Source organism: Ursus americanus, chromosome 18 (assembly GCF_024610735.1).
Source record: "Ursus americanus isolate L20-20 chromosome 18, mUrsAme1.1.p, whole genome shotgun sequence".
NCBI classification, from domain to species: Eukaryota; Metazoa; Chordata; class Mammalia; order Carnivora; family Ursidae; genus Ursus; species Ursus americanus.
Genome location: NC_142144.1, coordinates 17,600,526 through 17,625,737, shown reverse-complemented (window position 1 = coordinate 17,625,737; position 25,212 = coordinate 17,600,526). Strand labels below are relative to the sequence as shown.

Genomic DNA, 25,212 nt, shown 5'->3' with positions numbered 1-25,212 from the left:
ATGCCCAAGGTGCTAGACAGGGGACCGCTGTCAAAAATTACTAAGGGGATCAGAAGGAGCTTCTGTGTATTAACTCCTTTCACTCCTGCCCCTTCCCCAGGCTGGATTCTCAAGGTCCCACCCAACTACCCAGCACCTGCCCAAACTTTTTTTCTGTTTGTTTGATAAGGGGAAGTGAGTTTATGCTGTAGGATTCCCAGTGGCGGGTTTATTTTCAGATCCGGCGAGCCCCGTGCTCCTCCGTCTGGGGCCCAGCTGCGGAAACCCTGACCAGGCAGACGCCTCTGGGAAGTGGTGTTTTTGGAAACCAAGCCAAAACAGTGCCTTGTTCTGGCCCCAGGACAGTTGAATGAAGCTGTTGGAGGAGTAGACAGGAGGCAGGCTTCTTCCTTGGGAGGCGAGGCTTGGACGGTCTTCAGTCCACATCGTAGAAAAGAGAATAGGGTTGAAGGTCATTCAATCTAAAGACATTTAAGAGATTGTACTGCAGTCCACTCAGCCTCGGGCTCACATCCTGTTTATCAAGCACCTGCAGGATACTTTTCCCGTACGGGGTCTCACCGATGCACGGAAAGAAGTTCTCATATTGATTACAAACATGGTTCTGGAGTCCAGAATGCCCCGGGTTCAAATCTCAGATGTATCCCTAATATTGTGATTGTAAAAAAGTTGCTTAACCTTTCTCAGTCTCAATTCCCTTATCTGTAAAATGGAGCGAATCATAGTATTTACTCCCCAAACAGTGGGAGCTTTAAATGTGTCCAAAGCACAGTGCACCATGCCTGGCTTATACTAAGCACACAGTGAATAGCCAAGTGAGAGGACTGTCCTCATTCCCAGCATGGACACTGAGCCTGGATTGTTCCTAGGGCTGCCTGCCTGTCTGGCTCTGCTCACTGCAAAGGACACCATGTCCCTGTGGTCCTGCAGCTCCCTCTCTTACAGTCCCTGACCTTTCTTACTCCATCTTAGCCATGCAGTCTGGATGACCTCAAGTACCTCCTTCTTCAGAAGCCTCCCTGGGTCACTGTCCTTCCCCACGGTGCTGTCTCTTGTTCACCGGTGGTCAGCATCACAGACTTTCACAGTCTTCCGATAACCTTGACTCGTACTACAAACTCGCCTTCACTCTGTAACTAGACTGGTCGCTCCTTGAGAGCAGAAACGTTTTTAAGTTTCATCTTTCTGTGGCCTTTGACCCAGAGCAGAAAATATGGGATAGATGCTCAGAAGGTTAGTTTGAAGGACATTATCACTTTGTCCACGGACAGTGGAATGAACAAAAGAGCAGGTCAATGAATGTGAAGGAATGAGTGAGTGAATAAACAAAGGAATGAATGACTGGGAGATTTGGGGTGAGTAGTGAGGGAGGGATGGAATAAGGGAATGCATGGCTTACTGACCAGGGATTTGGGGGCCCATGGAAAGCCGTTTGTCTGGCCCTTGTCCTTAACTATGACCTCTGGGCCACTCTGTCCCATCCACCCTCCCCTTCGCCTGTTCCCTCCTACCTGTCTCCAGAAGTGAGGACTGCGCTCATTTCTTCACAGACCATTAGCTCTTGAGCACTGGAAGAGGCCAGCTCTGCATTGGCAAGGGCTGGGGTGCTGTCTGGCCCCCTGGGAGACATCATGCAGCCGGTTCTTATCTCTCCCTGTGCCCACTTGCAGATGACGACTGCACAGACTCCTTCACACCCAATCAAGTTGCCAGAATGCACTGTTACCTGGACTTGGTCTACCAGAGCTGGCAGCCCTCCAGGAAGCCGGCACCCGTTGCCCTGGCCCCCCAGATCGTGGGCCACACGACCGACTCTGTGACACTGGAGTGGTTTCCCCCCATCGATGGGCACTTCTTTGAAAGGTGAGTATGGCCTGTGCAGTGTTGATCCCTCTCTCCTCCCAAGGAGAGGGAAATCCCGAAGGGAAGCGGTCTTGGAGAGGAGCGTGGCTGTTTTCTTTGTCCTTGCTCTTGTTCATCTGAAGCCCCCTAGCACCTAGCCGTGACTGGTTCATAGAGACACGTGTAAACTTGGGAGTCAGGATAAATGAAGGAGTGCTAATCAGAATTAATAACTAAAGATGCATGCTTTCAATTAATGGATGTTTAGCTTTATTTTATTATGAAACACCTGGAAAGTTTTATTGCTAGAACATCTTCTGGATAGAGGTACCGGCCTCATCTCTGTAAGCTCAGGAGTCGAAATTGCCTCTGGTCAATGCACAATTGTGAGAGATGTATAATAAATATTATATATGAAGGTGTATATGTGTGTATATGTGTATATTCATGCATCATATGTAAATACACATTATATAGTACATATAATTAGAATCGTTGTGCCTAGTATTTTGTTGTAGAATGGAGGGTAGAATTTTTAGAAGATCAGGGATCATAAAATGAGGCACGAGAGTTCTGCTCCCCTGTCTTTCACTTACTTACTGTGCTGCCGTGGGCAAGTCACTTTCCCCCTTAACTGGTCCTCTCCAGCAGGAAAGTGGATCTAATGATTTCTCAGCAACCTGAAGATGGGGACCTGAATCCAATGGTCTCTTGTGGTGCCTTTCAGCACTGGACCCCCTGAGGAGCTCAAGCTTTAAGGGAAACAGATTCTGAAGAGTCAGGAAAACAGATTAAGATGATGATATCTACACTTGGCTATAATTTAGGGCTTATTAGTATATTAATCCCCATCCCAGCCCTTCTTGGGCTCATTTTATCCAACACCGATGATACACCATTGATGATGGTAAAAGTAATAACCAGCAAATGATTAACTAATAAGTCTCTGTGACTATGGTTGTTGCCATTTATCGAGTCCTTACTCTGGGCCGTACTCTGTACTAAAGGCTTTATATGCAGTCTCCAGTAACTATGAAAGGGGAATCATCAAAGAGCATCTGGGTGGCTCAGTCGGCTGAGCCTCTGACCCTTGGTTTCATTCAGCTCAGGTCATGATCTCGGGGTTGCAAGATTGAGCCCCACCTGGGGCTCTGTGATCAGCGTGGAGTCTGCTTGGAATTCTCTTCCTCTCCCTCCTTTTCTTCCCCTCCCCCTCCTTTGCATGTATACTTGCTCTCTCTCTCTCTCTCTCTCAGATAAATAAATAAATACAATCTTTAAAAAATATAGAAAGGGGAATCATCTTTCTCATTTGCCATGTAAGGCAGGAATTAGAATGAAAGACGCTAAGAGATTTGACCAAGAGCCCATAGAAGGTGCTGGGAGCTGGGCTCTGACTTGTCTCGGGCCCCCACGTGCTTTCATTAAGTCCTTCCAAAACTTAAACTACAAAGGAGGTATTACCCCTCCCCTCAAAAGAGCCACAAAAGGTGGTAAGGAACTCTCATTTGCATGTGTGTGTATGTATAAATGCATATTAGGTCATCGTACCACATTAAATTTGGGCTCTACTTTTCTCCATTACCGTCAGTCCCTGAATCTAGAACCTTTGTTTGGCAGCTGGGTGGATGTGTTCATGGGGGAAGGAAATGCACTCCCTGGCCCCTATAAACCAACACCCCCCCCAACCTTCCCCTGCTCCAGCCGCCCTCGCTGGGAGCTCAGAGCTGGGTTTGGGAAACGTCATGTGACACTTCAGAGCAGACTTTCCAGCAGCCTGTAGATTTATTTATTTTTTCTGTGGCGATGAGAAGTATCAGACTTTTGGTCAAGCCTTGGCCTCAGTTCCACTTAAAAATGGAAGTTTTGTAAATGAAGCTTCCCGTGTATGTATTTAATTTGTATTTCATAAAGCAGTTATTGTCCATTAAATAAATACCATCTGATTGTTGGAAACCTATTGGAGGGTTAATTGTTGTGTAATGAGATATGTCTCTATTACATAGTACCCTCAGCTTCAATCAATATGTTTTTAATAACCTATAGTCAGTTGGTACTTGAGGCTCATACAATAGCTATTCTGTTCAGTCTGAGATTTCATAACGGAGTTATCATATGTTAAATTAAAACTGACATTTTAGAAACATGTCTAATTAGGGTTAACAGCTACGTAGACGATAGTCTATGGCTAAAGGAAGTCGATCCGCAAGTTCAATAAATTGCTGTAAAGAAATGGAGCTATCACTCTCCCATGCCGTCAGAGTTTATGCTCATGCAGATTGGCCTGGTGCGGGGTGCACAAGCTTTGCTGGCAAGTTGTCTGCACTCTGTTCTCAGCTCCACCACTCCTGGTCTGCGGGAACTTGCGTAAGCCCTCTCACATCTCTGGTTCTCTCTGACCCTCCGAGTCGTCTTCCATAATTGCGCTTACTGCGCCTGGCTTTTGTGGGGAGCTCAAGAAACGTGGCATCTGGGATATGCTTGCACACACACTCAGTGTTGAAGAAATATTAGCTCCCATCATGTACAAAGTTTCCCAGAGCTGTTTAGCTACTTGAAAATTCTCTTTCCCTGCAAAATCTCTGGTGTTTTCCACTACATCCATCAATGCCAACCTCTCGCCCCTGGCCATCCCTACATCCTCCTGCTGTTCCTCACATCTGTGGTCTAAGAGAATACAAGGGTTTTCCTTAAAAAAACATATTCAGATCCTCCCACAGCCTGTGTCCTCACACATGGGCAACTGAATAAATAATTCAAGGCCACCCCTGGCTTTTCTAACTCCTTTATTTTTATCTGTCTTGCAAACATGTGTTGACTGAATGGTTTCAGTTATCTGAACAATTGGCGGTGGCATATTAGAACTCTGGACTAAGACCCAAAAGACCTGGGTCTGAAGTCTTTGCACACTCATTCATTTCCTCCTCCTCTTCGGCCTCAGTTTTCTGATCTGTAAGCCAAAGGTCATCTGGCCTTTCTCAACCAAGGTCCCTATTCCAAATCTCAGAACACAGAAAATGACTTGAGTGACTGTTTTTTCAATTCTCCCAAGAATGGCACATAACAAGTACCATTCTAGATGCACAGGAGAGAAGTTAAGTCATCACACACAGTGGATATCTTAAAGAAGCACTGCTCAGTAGGACTTCTGCAGTAATGGAAATGTTCTGTTAACTCTGCTGTCCAATATGGTAGCCACTAGCCAACTGGCTATGGAGCGTTTGAAATGTGACAAGTGTGAAACTGAATTTCTAAATTTATTTAATTTTAATTAGTTAAAATTCAAAGACCCACATGTGGCTGCTGGGTGCTGTATTATTAACAAAGACTAGAGCTTTAGGCTTTGATTCTCATGGAACGTGGGTAAGAAAGATGATCTCTTCCAGTGTCAGCATCCTGTACTGTGATTTCAGTGTGTGTGCGTGTGTGTGTGTGTGTGTGTGTGTGTGTGTGTATGAGACTGTGTGTCTGTGTAGATACAGGTGCAGATAAAAATCAAATAAATGCCAAAAACATTTACTCTCTGGATGTGTAGGATACTGCCTGATTTTGGTAAGGCCTGTGTCTACTCTGCGACTTTACAAACTATGAACTTGGCATGATTACTTTGTACTCATGATCTTCTATTCCTAATCTGTGAAATGGGAACATCACCCACTGCCCAGAATCATACCATTGCATTTCGTTGCTGACTTTGCCTTTACTTTTGTCCTTCTTTTCTCCATCCATGTTTCATTCAACATGAAGACCGATCTTTTTAAAATGTAAATTAGGTCATGTCACTCCCTGACTTAGAGTGGCTCCAGTGGCTTCCCATCTCTTCTGTGTACAATCTCCAGGTGGTCTGCTGGACCTCCCGTGATCTGGTCCTTGCCTACTGTCCAGCCGCCTCTCTTAACACTCCTTCCTTCATTCATGACTTCTGTTACTCAGACTTCCTTTGGGATCCCTATAGGCCAAGCCTTTTCCTGCATAGGTCCTTTACATACCTGAGACTGTCCCCTGCAATGCTTTATATCCACTCTTTATGTCATCCTTCAGCTCTCACCATAGATGGCATCCCCTCACTAAGGTCTTTCATGACTATTTCAATTTTAATTGGCCCAGTGCACCTCCCCCACCAGCATTCTTGCCTACATCGTCCATTTACTTTCCTTCTAGAACTTAACGAACCCATAATTTTATATCTGTTTACTTATCTGTTTATGTACTATCCACCTGGCTGCAAGCTCTATGAGGTGTACGTAGCACACCTGATTTCCTTCTCCTTGGATAGTCAAAGTCTGGTACTTGTACAGCGCTGGCAACTAGAGGCGGTTCAATGACTACTCACTGAATGAACAGACAAAACAGTGAATGAATATGTGAATCAGTGGTTGAATATGAAGGGAGGTACTTTGTGGAGCTCTGTGCAAACAAGGCATGTTTACTGTCAGGTGAATGATGGTTTAGTCACTCATCAAAGTATTTATTAGAAACCTAGGATGTGTCAAGAACTTAGTGAAGTACAGGGGACTATATAACCATCTTCCAAAACAAAGCATCTAAAGAAACAGAAAGAAAGTCTCAGTGGTCATTAAGGTTCGTGTGGTTCTTGACTCCAGCCCAGAACTTTTATAATCTCATAGAGCCAGCCATGTGACCCTGAGCTGGTAGGCATGGATTGTGGTCATTGTAATGGAATTCTGCCCTTCAGAGTGAGGACGTTTGATCTCTGCTCCTCATTCCCCACCTGCAAGTGTATTTCTACAATTATTATTGCTAGTCCAGGAGTAACTCATAGATATTCAAAATATATAGAAAATTCAGAAAAGCAGAAGGAATAGAAAGGGGGTGTAGTCATCCTATAGTCATTCTACCACCCAGAAATTGCTGTTGATATTTTGTCTTATTGAAGTTATTTGAACAGCATTGAGGAGCTGCTGTAAATTCAGTTTTGAATATGATTTTTTTCACTGAACATTGTAGCTAACACATTTGCCATGAGATTTCATGGAATATTTTTGTAATGACTGCTTTCCATTTCATTGAACATATTAATCTTAGGCGATTTCACCATTCTCCTTTCACTGGATATTAATGTGCTTGCAAAATTTCTACCTATGTATGATTTCATATTAATGATGATAAAACTGAGGATGCAAAATCTACAATTTGAGAGTCTAGACTAGGTTAGTTATGAGTCTTAGCAACACGTCTGAGTGACTGGTATTCATCCATCTATCTATCCACCCATCCAGTCACCCCCTCACCCCTCCACCCATCCATCCATCCATCCATCCATCCATCCATCCATCCATCCATCCATCCACACACGTACCCATCCACCTACCCACCCATCCACTCATCCACCCATCTACCCATCCACCCATCCAGTCATCATCTCATCTACTCATCCATCCATCCATCCATCCATCCATCCATCCATCCATCCATCCTTTACATATGTTGGCCACCATATAAGCAGATAATCAGGAGAATGATCTGTTCAGTTGTAGGTTTGGGGATGAGCTCCCTGGCAACTGTGTGGAAGAGGAATGGGGAACACCAGCAGACTGTTGCTCACCAGCATACTCTTTCTTACCATGTGAACCCAGGGCCTACAGAGCTTCCCTATGAAGGGATGAAGGGGAAGCTATAAGGCTCCTCCATTGCATCTTTCAGGTAGCTAAACGATAAAGATCCTTCGAGGAATGATGAAAGAGGTATTGGCAGGATCATTGCATTTTGAGAAATAATGGGCTGATCCCTCTCCCCTCCTGGCAGCTGTCTCCTAAACAGATGCCAAATCTGGAGAACAAGCAAGATCCCAGAGGCTGTTGTGGCTAAAGGGAGATTGAATCCAGATATGTAAGACACTTGACAGTAGAGGAAGCCACCATAATATTCCACTTCTGGGGCTCTTCCCTTCAAGGGATTGGCTTGCCCCTTGGAAAGCTGCTAAAATGAATTAGATGACATGGTAAGGAAACTGCTTTTGATGGTTAAATCAGAGGTGATTCATCCATCCCCAGACTGTCAGGCCCGGAAGGTTCTGTAGGCATCATCTGGTTCAGCCAACTCCTTTTCAGATGAAGGAACTGAATCGTGCCTTCTTTTTATTTAATACCTAGGACACAGGATGGTGCCTGACACATGGGAGGGACCTGATAAGCACTGTTAAAAGAATAAAATTTGAGGTCAAATGGAACTAAAGATTTCTTTACAACCACATATCACATCCTCAGTAGAGCTTTGGACGTCTGATGAAACTAAGATTAGTATGGGTAGTAAGTCTCTGGCCTGTTGATTCTGTGCTGCTTGAAATTAAAGCAGTGTATCTACCATTAGGACAGAAGCCACATAAGCCTGAACAAGATCTTTGCTGGGCGATGGGGAGGAATTTCACTCATGGTCGTATTCTGGAAACTTTGGCAAGGATAAGGAGGATGGGGTAGCGTGGAATTGTGTCTTCTGCCCTGGTGCCTTTGGCCCAGCCAGATCAGGAGCTCATTCAACTGTTCCTAAGTCGGTGCATTTCCCTTCTTTCCTTGGCCTCCTAGAGAATTGGGATCAGCATGTGACCTTTGCGTGGAAGGGAGAATCCTGGTGCAGTATGCCATCAATGCCTCCTCCCCGATGCCCTGTGGCCCATCAGGACACTGGAGTCCTCGAGAAGCAGAAGGTAAGCCAGCCTGGAAGCTCATTTACAGGTTGGGGTGCAAAGAGCAACTCTTTTGATGTAGATGGAGCTTTATGATTTTAACAATCTTTTCTGCATACTATCTCATTTGATCTTACGATTGCCTTGCAAGGCCAATGTATTTTATTTTTGTCTTTTTCCCTAAGCTTTACGGAGACATAATTGACATATAACATTGTATAGGTTTAAGGTGTACAAAGTGATGACTTGATACACGTATTATGGCAATGTGATTATACTGCAATAAGGTTAGTTAACACATCCGTCATCTCATACTTTATGTTTGTTTGTGAGCCCATGTAAGATCTACTCTCTAGGCAATTTTCAAGTATATGATAGAGTATTGTTCACTGTAGTCGCCATGGTGTAGATAAGAACTCCGGAGTTTATTCATCATACAACCAGAAGTTTGAGCCCTCAGCCCAGGATCAAGGCCAATATTCATGCATCAATTCAGCACGTGTCTTTTGAACTCCTGCATTTTCCTAACTTTACATACGAGGAAACAAAGATGCTGAGATACTAGACGAGTGCCCGAGGCCGCACACCTGATAAAGACATGGCGTGTATGTGTGTTTCTGTACGGCTCAGACCCTGACGGCCTGTCGGTGCACAGAAGATCACCTTAGAATCAGCATACATACCTGGGGGAGGGGGTCAAGGTTTCAGTAGTCTTTGTCTTCTTCAGTTGTTGCTGGGGATATCCAGGGCATCCACACACATGCCACGACTATCCTTCTCGAAGTTTCCTGCCAGTACCCTCCTTTTTGAGATCCATCTATCAGCAGAACACTTGAGGGAAGCACCTCATCATTGCCACTGTTGCTGGGCTCTCCCCATGACCAGACCCTCCCCTGCCCAAGGGTCTCCCAGGCCCTCCTAGGGGCCAGCAGTCTCTGTGTGCTCTTATGGCCCCGCTCGCTGCCAGACCCACTGGGTTTTCTGCAGAATTTAAGAGAGTGCCTTTCACCTGATGCTTTGTTCCACTGGCACTTGGCCCTGACAGCAGCCACTTAGAACTTAGAGAATCTTACGGAAAGTTGCCTACTCGGTTTCCTTCCGTAATATCCCCTTCTTTAGGGCTCAGTTCTAATGTCCGAAGCCCGGCTGGCAGAGATCCTGTGTTCTCCCATGCCCTCTCTTGCTCCCAGAGACTTAGCTTAGAACCAACCCCCGTCTCTCTTGCTCCTGTTCAGGGCAGCTCTCGTCCACGGTTCCTGGGTGTGGACACCAGCCCATCAGAGGGAGCAGAATCTGATCCCTCCCTGAGGTTCAGCAAGAACTCCCCCCATTTTCTTTTATATTTTTAGAAAGAAGGTTGAGAAGAAAAAGCCAGAGAATAAAGCAAGGGAGAGGGATCAGAGAGGAGAGTGAAGGAGAAAAATGACAACGCTGTACTTTGTTATCTTCTAAAGTAGCTTAAAATAAAAATGAGAGCTGAACTCGGGAACTCTAAACAAATCCATCTGGAATGTAAAGCGAGAGGGATGTCTGGGAGAAGCCCTCAGTTCAGCCCCCCAGGATCACAGGCTGTCAGACTTGGAAGGGGGGCCTGGCTCATCCAGCCCCGGTCCCCACCCAGTGCAGGAATCCCCCTGCTGCCCTCCCTCACCCTGGCTCTCCTAGCACCTGGGCCTTCCGTTCTAACTCCATTTGTTAGAAAGTATTTCCCGAAATCTCCAATCATGACTTTTCCATCCCAGCGGAACCCACGTTGGGTTCTCACGGAAGAAAGCGCATGTCTCTGCCCGCTGACAAACTGTGACCATGCAGAGTGAACCAGTCTCATCTATGGCCACCAGGGTAGCTGTGTGCCAGGCGCCCTGCTGGGTACGTGGCCAAGACAGAGCTGACTGTCTCCCGGGGAGTCCGATGAGTAAAGGGGTGGTTACCATCGGGTGCAACGAGGCCCGTGGTAACTGAAGCACAGGGTGCGGGGGGGATCAGAAAGAAGCTGACCTTGTCCAGAACTGAGACATAGACCACCGGGGAAATGTCACCATCCCAGTGAGCAAGGCACATTTGAGAACATGAAAGAAGTTTGGTATGTTTAGAGCAGTGTTCTTTTTTTTTTCTTCCCCCAGTGTGATCTGGAGGCTTATGGGGTTCCTGGAGACTTTGTAGGGTGTCCTCAAAGCCCCAAATTATTTCCATAATAATGCTGTAATATTGCTTACCATTTTCACTCCCATTCTCTCCTGAGAGAGCAGTGGAGCTTTCCAGTGGCTGTGTGGAATGTGATGTTATTACTGCTCTGATAATTAATGGAGCACAAGCCTATGTGTTCTTGTGTTTTAAAGTTATTCAGAGTTCGTTTATAACATGGTAACTACCAGAAGATATAACCCACATAAATGAAAGCTCTTCAGTAATGCTATGAGAGCTTAAGTGAGTTTGGAGCAAGAAGCATGAGGCGTGGAGTAGGGGGAGGTTGGACTGGGTGTTCTATGACGACTGGATGAGGATGGGTTTATACTGAGGGCAGCAAAGAGCCACCTCATGCCTTCTTGGGGGTCTGGGGCATGGTGTGATGTATGTGTTATGAAGATTGTATGGGCTGCTCTGTGGTGAAGAGCCTGGGGACGGGTGTGCTGGAGGAAAGGGAGCAGCGGATTGGCTGTCGCAGGAATCCAGGAGAGGGATGCTGGCGGCCTGGGTGTGGCCTGTGGCAGTGAGAAATGGAGAGAAGTCAATGGACCTGAGAGATACATGGGAGGTAGAATCAGCAAGACTCTCCCCCAAGACTTCTCTGCCTAAAACCAGCTTGGTTTGTTCTACCCGTTGTGTGAATGAAATAATTTCCAGACATCTCCCTACACCTCCATCCTACCCAGCTGTCAACTGGTTAAGTCAGTTCTTGGTGTGCTCCTGACCCTCTTAAAGCATGATAGGCAGAGTAGAGTTCAGCTGGAAGTACTGAGCCCCCTGGTTCCCTGAGCTGAGTCAGGCATGCAAGGAAACCCAGCAGCCTTGGGTCTTCCTTCAGGATATGTAAATTTGGTGCACGCAGGCCAGGAAAAGACACAGTTCTTTTTTTAGAGCATCCTATTACAGGCTCTGTGATCCTTTTGGCTCAGACCCTTTTAATATCCTTGAAGAAATAAACTTTTCCATGAGCCAAACTCTGCAATTTATTTCTCAACTCATTTTCATCCTATTTATCTTTGCGTGTTTAAGTTTTTGGACTTCCCGAACTAACATAAAACTCCCAAATCCATGAGCGATGCCAGACATATCTTTGGGACTGGGGAAAGAGTATGGGGTATGGGAGGTGAAGGGGGCTGGACCTTGGTCCGAGCCCTGCCATCAGTGTGCTCTGTGCCCTTGAATGAGTCACTTAGCTTCTCTGAAGGTAACATCTCAAGCACAGAATAAATGTCCTCTCTAGCTCTGATATTCCATGGAGCTGTAACCTTTTTAACCCCATATTAATAAGATGGAGGGTTTTTTTCATTTAACAAATATTTATTACCCATCCACTATCTTCCATTAACTCCATTCCATGAACTTCAGGTAAATACAGTCACAGAAAATTCTTGCCTTTGGCCACAGAAAATGGTTGGATGCAAAAGAAACTCTGTTTTCCTATCTCTTGAGCAAAAACTGTATTTCGTGGATGACTATTTCCTGAGGGGTTCAATACCGTGGACACTTGTCACCCAGGACTTTGATAGCTAGATGCGATCAACTCAGATCTCAATTCAGATCACATATACAAACATATAATGCATTGCAAGTGTTGGGTTTTCCATGAGAGAGGAACATGTGGCACTAGCTGTTTTCATTTTTATAATTTGTGTGAGTCCTTCCTCCATGTTTCTTCCCAGAATATTTCAGGTGTGTTGAAGTATTCATCTGGAAGAAACTTGGCACCAAGTTTTGAGGACTATATTTGTGTCGACAGCTGCAGTGTATATACACAAAGATATAGAATAGATGTCTGTACGGATCTTCATAAACGTAAATTTAAATCAGCATAAGTATGTATACATATATTTCATACACATATATGGCCTCGTTTCTAATGGACAGCTTATATAAACATGGAACTTTTCACTTAGTCACCATATATACAAAGGGTATGTATTAACAGTGGAGTAACGGTACCTTTGCGCTTTTCTTCCTGCCTCCTTCCTTCTTACTTTTTCCCTCCCTACCTCCGTCCTTCCTCCCCACGCCCCCGCCCCCCACTTCCCCTTTTCCTCTGCCCTTCTCCTTGCCTCACAACCATGCTTGGTCAACTTTCCAGCCTTGTTCTTTTTTCGTCTTAGACACTTTGGTTAGTCCTCATCTCCATTGATGTTCCCTTGTCCAGGCCACAGGTGTGATTATCTACATGAGTACAGCCATTTCCCTGGTGTCAGTAGACTAGAAGCTCCATGGGGCCAAAGACCATGTGTGCAGAAACCTTGTTCCCCAGGGACTAGCCTAACACAGACCAGGCAGTCAATAATTATTCTTCGGATGGATGGGTGGATGGATGGATGGATGGATGGATGGATGGATGGATGGATGGATACATAGATGGATAGATAGTGTCTATGACTCTAAACAGTGGTTTTCCTAAAAGACAATTCTCACTTCTGTGCTTGCAGTTTTTCACTAGCCCCCCATCCCTCTTGGTATAAAATGTCAATTCCTTAAAATGACCTACAAGACCCTTCATGATCCAGGTTCTGTTTAGCTTGCTGGACTCATCTCTTGCTGCTCTCCTGTTGTGGCCAAAAGCATAATCGTCTTCCTTCCAGTTCTCTCTCAGTTGTTCTCTTTGCTTGGACTACCTCTTCCTTCCAAGCTTTTCCCTATTAATTCCTCCTTATGTTTCATAACAGAGCTAAATATTTGTGAGCATTTACTAATATCCCAGCCCATTTGAGTTTTACAGCCCCCTGTAAGTATCATCAGAGTAGGTGATGCGATGAGAAGCTATATGGCTGATACTGTAACCCAGCTTCCATTGCTTCAAAGCTTGGCATGCTGCCTGGACCAACAGTATCTCATAATATTCTGCTCCCCATCAGGGAATGACTTAACTTTCTGAGTCTCAGTTCCCTCCTCTGTGAAATGATTTTTCTAAGACCTGTGCCACAGACTTACTGTCAGGATGAAGAGAGCTGAGGCATGTAACATGCTTGGCGCAGTGCCGCGTACCTAGGGGATGGTCAGTTCGGGGAGCCTGGTACGGTTAAAGGGGTTGCTGCATTGGTGATGGTTGGACTCAGCACCCCCAAGGCTCTTCTTTACATGTAAAAGTTTATCTCTGATAACCAGACACACACAATCTTTGCTAAGAACTCCTTTCCTGTTCATTTACTTGAGTGTAATGTCCAGGCTCACCTTCCTGTCTTTCGGAAGGCATTCGGTCCCTCTGTTGATTAACAAGAAACCAAGGAGAAGACAGGAGCCAAACACATTTGTCATCTTTGCTGTCTTGCAGCTCCCACCACTGATGGTTATTTTCTCCAAGGAAGGGAGAAGGATTGCTCCATCCCTTGACAGTTCCAGGAGAAAGTGTGTAGAGGGGGTGGAATGCTCACTGGGCACTCCCCATCAGCAGGTGTCAACGTTCCGTGAAGCTCTCATTTTTTTTTTTAACACCATATTAACAAGATAGAAGAGTCTTCATTTCACAAATATTTATTGAATGTCCACTTTGGTCACTATCTATGGACCAAGCGCTATATTAGATAAATGCTACCTGGCATTAGGCAGTGAGTGAAACAGGTATAAGAGATCTTACAGGATCTTGGTGACAATCAGATGAATAAATTAATGGCTAGGGAATGTGCTTCACACACATTAAAATGCTACCCTCAGTAAAGTTCAGTGAATAAGTGAGATAGATGATAGAGATAGAGATAGAGAGAGAGATATGCCAACAACCCACAAAGCAAAGAGAATCAGAAACTCCACTGAGTTGGAGAGTCTACAGGAAGAAAAGCTTTAGCCTCACTAAGGCGTCTTATTTGTGCCTTTGGCTTAACCCACTGGTCACCACTAACCAGCCTTTGCTGCAAATAATGGATGAATCTTGCCAAGGAACTCTAGAGAGAATCCTGTAGTTCTGTCCATTTCTTCCTGCTCTGATGTGTTATGTCTAAAAAGTCTTTTGAATTTTCCTCATCCTCTTCCCCTCCTTTTCTTTCCTTTTTCTCTTCTCTTCTCCATCTCCGCTTGGTGTCTTCTCTCTTCTCCCTTGGCTGGGAAGAGACACAGAGATTAGAGGCATTTTATAACCTTCAGTGTAATAGCTTTCCCACCCAGAATGGTTTTCTGGTTTTCATATTGTGATTCCTGTGATACTGTAACACTACCACAAAGCCATTGCAGACAGAGATTGCCTTTTCCCTTTTGCTTTAGAAATGTCTAGCATCCCACCTCCCACCAACCAGTGATGCAAAAGAAGAAAAAAAAATGTGGCTAATAGGACAACTTGAGATCTTCCATCCTCCCATCACCAGCTGATCCGTATCTCCTGCTAGACTCCCTTAAACAAATTAGGGCCAATCACTACACTGAGTCCTGATTACTTTTCTCAGCAGTGCAAAGGAGAGCTCTCTGAGGGTCTAGGACTAATGATCTCAGCAGAGAAAAATTCAGAAGTCACTGCAGGCTGAGATCAGTGGGGATGAGGCATTGTCTCCCCAGGGAAAAAGTAGAAGAATCCCTCCTTCCTTCTCCACCCCCCGCCTCACCCAACCCTCCCCTTCCTGAGTCAGACTGGACAGAGCTCTGAGAAGCTCGGTGGTATGGAATGACCTCATGTGGTGAGATAAGGTGGCTCCAGGGCCGCCTTTCAGCTCTGTCATTCATGGTTCTAGACAGTTTCCTCCCAGAATCCTCAGTCCAAGGGGAGAAATTATCTGTGCTCGCCTCTTCTTTGCTGAAGGTTTCTAGTTCTTCTGTCATTTCAAGCAGGTTGTACTGAAAGCAGTACTACAGGGATCCTAGTTTATTTTAGTGGCCTCTGCATGCAGTAGGGAGAATAAAGAGTATGAACTTCAAGATGAGACAATACTGGGTTCTAATGCTGACCTTCACATCAAGCTGTGAGACTTTGATCAGTTCACTCCACATTTCTGAGCCTTAGTTGCCTCACCTCTGAGATGAATCTTTGCAAGAAGTAAGCAAGTTCAGGGGACTTATGGGTGTTTGGCAAGTGTGTGTCCCTCCCTTCTTTCCATCTGAGGCAGGAAAGCCTACAAGTGGGATATGAAGAAGGAAAGTTGGGGCGCTGACTCAAGAGTAAGATACTTACTTGAATGTAGCTTGGACCAAATGTTGGGTGATTCATCCAAGATCTATATTGCATGGGTGGAGACGAGCTGGGTGCTGTGCATACAGCTGATTCACAAGAACACTGAGAATCTTCCTTCTCCGTTCCCCTCTCTTTGAGCTCAAGTCAGGCCGGTCTCTCTTAGTGTCTACAGGGCTTTCAGGAACTCATACCCTCATCTCTTCTCCATAGGTCATCCAGATGTTGAACAGCCCTGTAAGTCCAGTGTCCGCACCTGGAGCCCAAATTCAGCTGTCAACCCACACACAGTCCCTCCAGCCTGCCCTGAGCCACAAGGCTGCTACCTTGAACTGGAATTCCGCTACCCCTTGGTCCCTGAGTCTTTAACCATCTGGGTGACCTTTGTCTCCACTGATTGGGACTCGAGTGGGGCTGTCAATGACATCAGACTGTTAACTGTCAGTGGGAAGAACATCTCTCTGGGCCCTCAGAATGTCTTCTGCGATGTCCCACTGACCATCAAACTCCGGGATGTGGGTGAGGACGTATGCGGCATCCAGATCTACACATTGGATGAGCACCTAGAGATTGATGCGGCCATGTTGACCTCCATTGCAGACAGCCCGCTCTGTCTAGAGTGTAAGCCCCTGCAGTACAAGGTGGTCCGGGACCCTCCTCTCCACATGGACGTGGCCTCCCTCCTACACCTCAATAGAAGATTCACGGACACGTAAGTGCACTCTCCGGATAGGGAGATGGTCAGGTGGGTGGGCTACAGACGAATATAAGGAGGCTCAGAGAGGCCTGTCCTAGGAGAAGGTTCATTACTTCTAGGGTTTCATAACCTGGCATTGATTGTAGAATTGTCCTAACAAGGCAGGGTTGGTACAGTGGAAATGGCAATGCACAAGGAACCAGAAGGCCTGGAGTTTTGGTGAGAGCTCTAATGTAATATGATGTAATCTAATGCTAAGACTCCCAGACTTCTCTTAGTTTTCCCAATGATAAAATGAAAGAGGCTGGGTGAGATTAGCAATGAAAAAGTCATGAATTACTCATGAAATGGAAAGAACTGAAGTTTGCTAAAGATTTCCTTTTTATATTTAATTGAAAAATATTTGTGCTTTGGGATTGCTTTCTCAGTGAGTGAGAAGGGAGTGGAGTTATAGCAGGTTGCCTAGAAATTGAGCATGTTTCCGCATATATATATGAGAATGTTCCTGGAAGGTGAACATAACCAGTCATAGTCTTTTTTTGGTTTCCTTTTCTGAAGTGGAAGAGAGGTTCAAACCCATTTGATCCTTAAGAGCCCTTGCAGCCCTAGGTTTCCATGAGCCTTCTGGGATACTCACGGCTTTTATGTGAGATAGTGCTTGTCCTTAATATTTATTTCTCAGGCTACCTCTTCCTCAAACATCCTCAGGATTTATGCTTTAGGAAAGAGGCCACCTTACAGTGACCTCATTAGTGCTTTGCCTATATGCCAGACAATGGGCTGAAATCTTTGCATCTTTTACTCATTTCATCCTCTCCATAACCATAGACCAATTATCCTCTGGTTTTACAAAGAAGGGAACGACAGCTTAGAGATGTGAAGTCACTTGTCCAAGATCACATAGTTAGAAAGTGGTTAAGATCAAGTTCTATCCTGACTCCTAAGCCAGAGCCTTCAACCCGTGTTCAGTTAAAGATGTGATTCCAGCTTCTGCTTTAATCTAACAAATAAGGGTTCCTTTACCACCTACCTTGGGTACCCAGAGTCTAGGAAGTTAATCACCAAACTTTGTTGCACTTCTATGTGCAAGGGATATGGGTAGGGAAAACATTTTGAGTGCTGGAGAGAACAATAGCTCAGAAGTCAGATACCTTTTGTTCAGCCCCAGCCAGTCCACTTACTAATTTTAAATAAATCTGTCAATCTCTTTGAGCCCTACTTCCCTCTTCTGTGGGATGAAAATGCTCGCGTCGGTGGTGTCTATTCACATTTGTGGCACTTTCTTTGGTTCTAAGATGATATAAGACCCAATCTCTGTCTACTTGAAAATATTTACTGAGCCAATCTTTAATAGAAACCAAATTTTGGAGGAAACTTTTAATCTTTTTAAGAGACAGAACCACTTTCAAACACTTTACCAGCACTCCCTTTTACATGCCAGCCATTAACGTGCACATCACAAGCAGACCCTTGCCCATTCATTGACTCGGAGATGAAGAACATCTGTTCGAGAACTCAGAGGGAGCACTTGGTTTGTGTTTGAGAATGTACTTAAAATTTAAAGGATCATCTTGCCTTGAAAATATTCCATAACTCTGTCTCTTTCATCTTCTTGCTTGTCTAGAGTGGTAAAGTTTATAAATATGCATCCACTTAAAATTTCTTTATAAAACAATGGAGAGAAGAAGTCATGGATGCCTTAAACTCTCAGTTTAAACACAGCTTTCATTTTTTGTCTGGAGTGGTGCGCCTGTAAGAGCTGACATGGGTTGATAAATGTGGAGGGGTAGAAATTCAACTGAAGAAGTGAGAGCCCCCTGAGTTCCATTCCCAGATAGTCATGAATTTGCTCTAGGATCTTCGGCTTGTTGCTTACCTTTTCTGGCCTTCAGAGGACTTAATCTACAAGGAGGAGGTCATACTAGACTAGGGGTTCTCAAAGGCAGGTGCAAGTTATGGGAATTTGGGGGATTGTAAAATCCCTGTGTTTCCCCAGCATCCCCTCTCTGACCCCATCCCCCCTCCCACCACCACCTCAGGTATTGACTTAATTGGTAAGAAGGATAAAGCCTGGCCAGCAGAACTTTTAAAATCTCACCAGATGATTATAATGTGCAACCATGTTTAAAAGCCACTGCGTTAAACCAGGTTCTCAAAGTGGGGGCCCAGACCAGGAGCAGCAAGACCTGAGAACTTATGGCAAGTCCGTAGATCCCAGCCCAGACAACTGAATCAGAAACTCGACTATGGGATCCTCCCAGATGACCCTCATTCTGGCTACAGTTTAATAGCCACTGCTGTACGTGATCAGTAAGGCTCAGGGATTTCCAACGTCTCTTTCCCAATACTCGTTCAATTTACAAATATGTATTGAGAATATTCTGTGTGCTAGAGCGTTCACTAGGAGCTAGGTATTTCAGGGATGACTTGGCCCCTTCCCTGTAGACACTCACACTTCAGTGCTGAAGACCTTAACCACAGGGTTAAACACACCCAGTCCTGTGCCACTTTGCTTCCAGAACAACCACTATTCAAACCCACACTCTTATGCTCCATTTGTTCTTTCATTCACTCAACAGATCTTTCGTAGGCCCTGCTACGACATTTCAGACACACGGGCTAGACTGAGGCCTTCATTGACTTCCTCTATGTCTTTCTCGAGTCCCGAGGAATTTACAGGAGACCTAGGCTGGGCTACATTTCCTGACCTGAATGTTCTCTGAGACCATTTCAACTCCTTTATCTCTTGGTAATTCGAGTTCTGAACTCCAACACAAATACCTCTGTGTGTGTGTGTGTGTGTGTGTGTGTGTGTGTGGTGTATTTTGCTGCTTTCACATTTTTTCCATATCAAATAAATTGGCTCTTATACAAGTTCTATATAAAGACTGTTTTGGAGAAAAAGAGGAGAGAGGAAAAAAAAGCTTTCTTTTTCTTCCCTGACTCAACCCATTACATGATTCCCTTTGACCTTTGTCTTCATTTTTTTCTCTCAACAAAAATATTTATTCTTTCCTTTATCTGTACTGGAGATAGTTTCCCAAGGTATGACATTGATGAAGGGAGAGGCTTCTGTGCTTACCCAGTGGATGCTTCTAGAAGACTGATTACTTTTGGCCAGGCAGGGGAAGAAATGTGGAACCTCTCCATTCCGTGGAAACCCCTCCATTGAATGAGAAGTGACACTGGTGGGGGAAAAGGGCACAGGCATCGACTCTGCTAGTAACTCACCGTCTGCTGTCCAGACACATTGCATCGTGGCTTTGGGCTTCAGTTTCCCTCTTTGTAAAATGTGGGGGCGACACATTAAGCTCTTCTCGGTGGGTGCACATTGTGCTTAGGTGACAGATGATTCATTCACATTTTCATAGTAACAGGGACTTAGCCGAGACTGTCTATAAGAATCAGTACCCAGAGGGGGCCTCACTGGTTGACTGGGGTGCCCTAGTACAATGTGTAGTGCGTGGACGGTAATAATAAAAGTAACAATAATGCCGACTATTTGCTGAGTATTCTGTCTGCCTTAAGTGCCTTCCAACTGTTTATGAGGAGGTAAAGCTCAGAGGAAAAGCTGAAGCTCCGAAAAGTGATTTAGCCGACCTAATAACAGCTGGTAGTGGCAGAGCCAGGTTTAAAACCCACATCTAATTCCAAATAACACCTTGTCAACCATAACACCGTACTGTCTTCTGCTGTAATAATGCAAAGGCAGAATTCTAGAGCTTAGACATTCATCCAAGCTGGCTAAAGTTTGAGATACAGCAAGTGGAAGACAGGATATGACTCATGAGCCACCAGCCCTCAATCAGTTAGTCTGAGAGTCCAGCAACACAAGTTACACGGCCAGTTCCTCGTGCATCAGGCTGGGAAGAAGGAGCAGGGAAGCCTCTGTTTCTCAACTTGACTGCCAAGTGCTTCTGTACCTGCCACCGTGCTCCTTGGGTCTGCATGGAATCTTTAGATTTCTCAAAGAGGTAAAGACTCATTTATACATTGCTCTTAGCATCCATCCATTCATTCATTTATTCAACATATATTTATTGAGAACATACTATAATAGAAACTATCCAAGGCACTGGGGAGTAAATGTGTAGTGAAGAGTCTGGTAGTACTAAAATAGAAAACACTGCACACAGGAATGTTCTATTATTAATAGCCTAGGTCTAGCAGAAGTTTTCTCAACTCTTGAAATTCAAGTATGATTTTCAGTTCTCTGACTACAGGGAATGTTGACTTTGCTTTCAAAAGGAAAATGTGTCAGATCAACACTATTTAAAAATCCAGGGATCCGTTGTCGTGGGAAGACTTACATTGTCCATATCAGCGCTTTTTGTCACATGCAGCTGCTGGTAATTGAGACCTACAGCAAATGTTAAACACGCACCGAAGTTTGAAGACTTAGCGTGAACAAAGAGGTGAAATTTTTTATTAATATGTTGATATCTACTACATGTTGACATCGTCATGATTAGAATCAATTAAATACGTGACTAAAATTTAAAGAAAAAGAAGTAAGGACTCTGGACAAAACTAAGCCTTTTTTTTTTTTTTTTTTTTTTTTTTGCTTAGAGAAATTGAGGTCTAAAGCAAACCAGAAACAATGACTAGCAGGTCACTCTTCATCTGTGCGTCTCTCCATCTATCCATCATCAATTCATTCAGCAAATATTTAGCGAGGTCTATCAGGTAGCATGCCCTGTGTTAGGAAGTGACGATACTGTGGGTGCCGGGACAGGCGTGGAGTCTGAGCTCGTGGTGCTCACACTGTGGGAAAAGAGAGAGGAAGCAGTGTCACTGCAGTAGAGTAATGCCCTGAAGGCAGAGACAGAGACAGAAAAAAAGTGGCTTCTAACCCAGACTTGGAAGAACCGAGGTACAATTAAGGAATTCAGACTTCCTGAGGATTGGATTTTTTTTGCCTGTTTGTCTGCTAGTGCTTTCCAAGTGCCTAGAACAATTCCAGGCACAAAGGAGACAGTGAATATTTTTGAATGGCTGTTAGATGGAGAATGGGAAGGAGTTTAGTGGTTGAAGAGAAATGGAGACGCTCTGATTGACTGAGTACCTGCTATATGTCCAGAACTGACTAAGCGTGTTCCTTAAGTAATCTCATGATTTGATCTGCACAGCGGCTCCGTCATGTAGGTGGTCTTCCTCCCGGGTAGAGATGAGCACCTGGCACTCAGGCTTCGAACAGCGATCAAGCTGCCTAGCTGGGGTTGTCTGTAAATCCGTCAGCTCCAAAGCTAGTGCTCTTAGTCATTTATTCTCTGGTTGAACAGATATGTTTGTGCCTCTCTCTTAGGATTTTTTATTTAGAACAAGAAATGTTCTTAGAAGTCACTTCTCCCAATTGGCTTATATGTGTATCTCAATTAATTATTCTATTTTTTTCTCTCACGTTCAGAACTGTTAACCTGCCAACACAATCTCTGTCTATTTTGCCTCAGCTTCTTGGCATTCTTAATATAATTCTTAGGGGAAATGAATAAGTATAAGGAAAGGACACATTTATATGATCTGGGTGGAATTTCTCGTGACTATGAGTCCAAATTTTACAAATCAGATCCCAATCAGACTCTGGACTCTACATGCTGAGAAACCCCAGCAACCAGCTCAAAAACTTGAGTTCATTTTTAAGATTTTTTTTTTTAAATTTATATATTTGACAGAGACAGCTAGCAAGAGAGGGAATACAAGCAGGGGGAGTGGGAGAGGAAGAAGCAGGCTCCCAGCAGAGGAGCCCGATGTGGGACTCAATCGCGGAACGCTGGGATCACACCCTGAGCCGAAGGCAGACGCCTAACGACTGCGCTACCCAGGCGCCCCAAAAAACTTGAGTTCATTTATCAGTCCATTCACTCAGCAACTATTCGTTGATTCCCATCATGAGCCCAACTACTTTCTAGGCATTAGGGATGCAGTAGTGAACAGACCAGGAAAGGTCCTTGCTCTCATTGATTCTTTCAATGGAGCTGGGAGACACAAACCAGAAACGATTGCATAATATCCCAGTTGGGTAGGATTTAGTGACTTTAGAGAAGTGGTGAGGGAGGGCCTCTGATGAGGTGATATTCAAACGGAGACCAGAAGTGTTTCTTAGTGATTCATAGTAAAGGCTAGCTGAACTGCCACCACTGGGATTCTAGCCTGTTTGGAACATGGGTGTCTTATAACAGGATCCTTGGTCCTTGATCACTGTTTGGCTTGTCTTGTATTTAACTGTGCACATGTTTTTTTTTTTTTTTTCCTTTTTTTTTTCTTTTCTCTCACATGGTTCAGATTCTTAAGTACAAAATTTAGCATGCTCATATGTGACAGAATCAGGGTTCCATGAATGCTTGTTGAATGAATGAGTGAAGAATGAGTCAACAGTAACACAAAGTGGAACCCCTCGGAATATGGGTCTCATGCTTCCAGATCTTAGCCATAACATTGACATGAGATGCCACATTAAGCCTCAGAGGATTGGGAAAGTTTAGACCAAATCAGGGTCAACTGAAGGCATATGTGGCTATCTCATGCTGTTTCTATGGCTCTCAAGCTGAGTCACCACTTCAGTGTTTTTCTTAGTCCCACTTCTTTTCCTGGCTTTCTGTATGTCACCCAGGCATCCATTCTTTGTTCTTGTATGTGTCCAGTTGTTAATTCATTCATCAAACAAAGAGTGCAAGTCAAATATAATTGTGTTCAGTAATACTTGTTGTTTGGTTTAACAAGTATTTACTAAGTGTTTGTTCTGCGCAATAGACTATGTTGGAGCTAGGAGTAGAGCCCTGATTCCTGGCCTCATGAGCACACAGTTTAAAGGGATTGAACAGGCAAGGAATCAGGTGACTGTTCTGCAGCATGGAAAGCACTCTAGTGCAAGGAGCACAGGGGGCTGTGGGAAAACATAGGAAAGGTATCTACCCCAGCTTGAAGTCGTTAATGAAGGTTTCTCAGAAGAAGCAGTGTCTAAGCTGGGCCCTGAAGATGACTAAGAGTTGATCATTGAAGAGGTTTGCCCTAGTACAGGTGGTTGAAACCAGGTGGTTCTCAGCAAACATTGATAAAGGAATGAATGAATGAACGAATGAACCAACCAACCAACATACTCTACTTTATAACGGAAGTGCATATTCGGTCACAGACCGCACATGGAGTTTTGAGGGAGGAACGTAGTAATCTGGGCTATCTAGCCACTTCGGTTCCTAAATCTGTTTCCCTCCTTTGAAATGCGATATAGTACTCCATAGTGGGAATGTGCTACGAGTTATTTAGCTGTACCGCTAATGCTGGGCATTTACATTATTTCATACCTTTTTCTGTTACAAACCAATGCTGTAGTCAGTACTCTTAACAGGAACTTCCTTGTAGGGACGTGGGAGCATTTCTCTAGAGTTGATACTGAGAAATGGTATTACTGGGTCGTAATCTGTGGGCCTTTTTCGTTTTAGTGGTACAGCCTCTGGTATTCTGAGGGGGTGAACTAGCTCACATCCCACCAGCAGTGTGTGGCAGGACCTACTGTTCCTCGCTGTTACTGTTAGCTGGCAAAACAAAAATGCTTTGTCTTTGTCCATTTCATGACTGAAGACGTGGGCTCTCATTTATGGTCTTGTGATTGAATATCCTGAGTGAGCTTCTTTTCAAATTCACTGGATAGCTACACTTTCTCTTCGGTGACTTGTCTATGAATGTCTTTAATTTATGTCTGGCTGTCATGTCTCAGTTTTCCCATCTGTTACACTGGGGATTTAGTGTCAGCACTCCTGCTTATCCATCAGTGTTACTGGAATCTAGGGTAAAAAGGTAGTCAAGAGAGAACTAGCATTTATGAAGAAGTTACTCTTTGTGTAATCATTTACACATTGATATATTTTTCAAATCCTGATTTAATATGTTCCCTGGCTGGGAACCATGTCACATTCAGAAAATACAATGGATAAGGAAAACCAGACCAGTTTCTGCCCTCTGTGGAAACTAAATCTGCGTTAACCACCATCACATATGCAGGTACCACCCACTACTAGTAGCACTAACATCACTACTACTAACTACCATGTAGTGAATACTTCAAATATGCTCAGTATTTTTATAAGCCTACCAATGAGGTATAGGTATCCATATGCCTTATTTTTAGATGGGGAAGCTGAGACCCAAAGAGGTAAAGGCATTTATTTAAGTAAGATCTCACCATTAATAGATGTGAGAGTCAAGTTTTACATCTCCTTGCCTGACCCTCAAAGGCTGTTCCTGGCCAATTATGGAGCATAATCATTGCTGTGAGAGGCAGAGCATAAAGTGGCATTTTGATGGATGGAGAAAGTAGATATTTCAATTAGCTTTTCTTGTTTCTAAGGAGCAATAGAATAAGTACACAAAAGAGAACAAATATTTTCCTTTGGTTTTTTGAACATTTAAGTAGATGAGGAGGAGGAGACTGGATGAAGTGGGGAGATTGTCAGACCAGTGTGGTTTCCAGTCATGTCTTGCTGACATGCATGCGTCAGGTCAGACCTCTTCCTGAGTCGGTCCTTCTTCCATGCCAACCCAACGTGGTCTCACCTGCATTCTGATCTCCTGCCCACCGGGACTGAGGAGCAGCGTCAGGAGTAGAGCCAGCTCTCCAAGCCCAGAACAAATGCCTCTGTTCCTAGCCCAGGCTAGCAGGTTATATAGTCAGCGCAATTTTACTCTATTTCTAGAAGCTGGGCATCATCTACCTATGACTCCCTTTTGTCAGTCTTAGGC

The 25,212-nt window shown here is 44.4% G+C and overlaps 1 protein-coding gene across 1 annotated transcript in view; it reads left to right on the top strand.

The window, feature by feature from the left end:
• The window catches only part of PAPPA (pappalysin 1), a 241,994-nt gene that overhangs the window by 64,870 nt on the left and 151,912 nt on the right, over window positions 1-25,212 (top strand). The window contains exons 5-7 of the mRNA XM_045791079.2: window positions 1,671-1,863; window positions 8,385-8,506; window positions 15,993-16,491. Coding sequence (XP_045647035.2) covers window positions 1,671-1,863; window positions 8,385-8,506; window positions 15,993-16,491 — 814 coding nt within the window. The remainder of the gene's footprint in view (window positions 1-1,670; window positions 1,864-8,384; window positions 8,507-15,992; window positions 16,492-25,212) is intronic.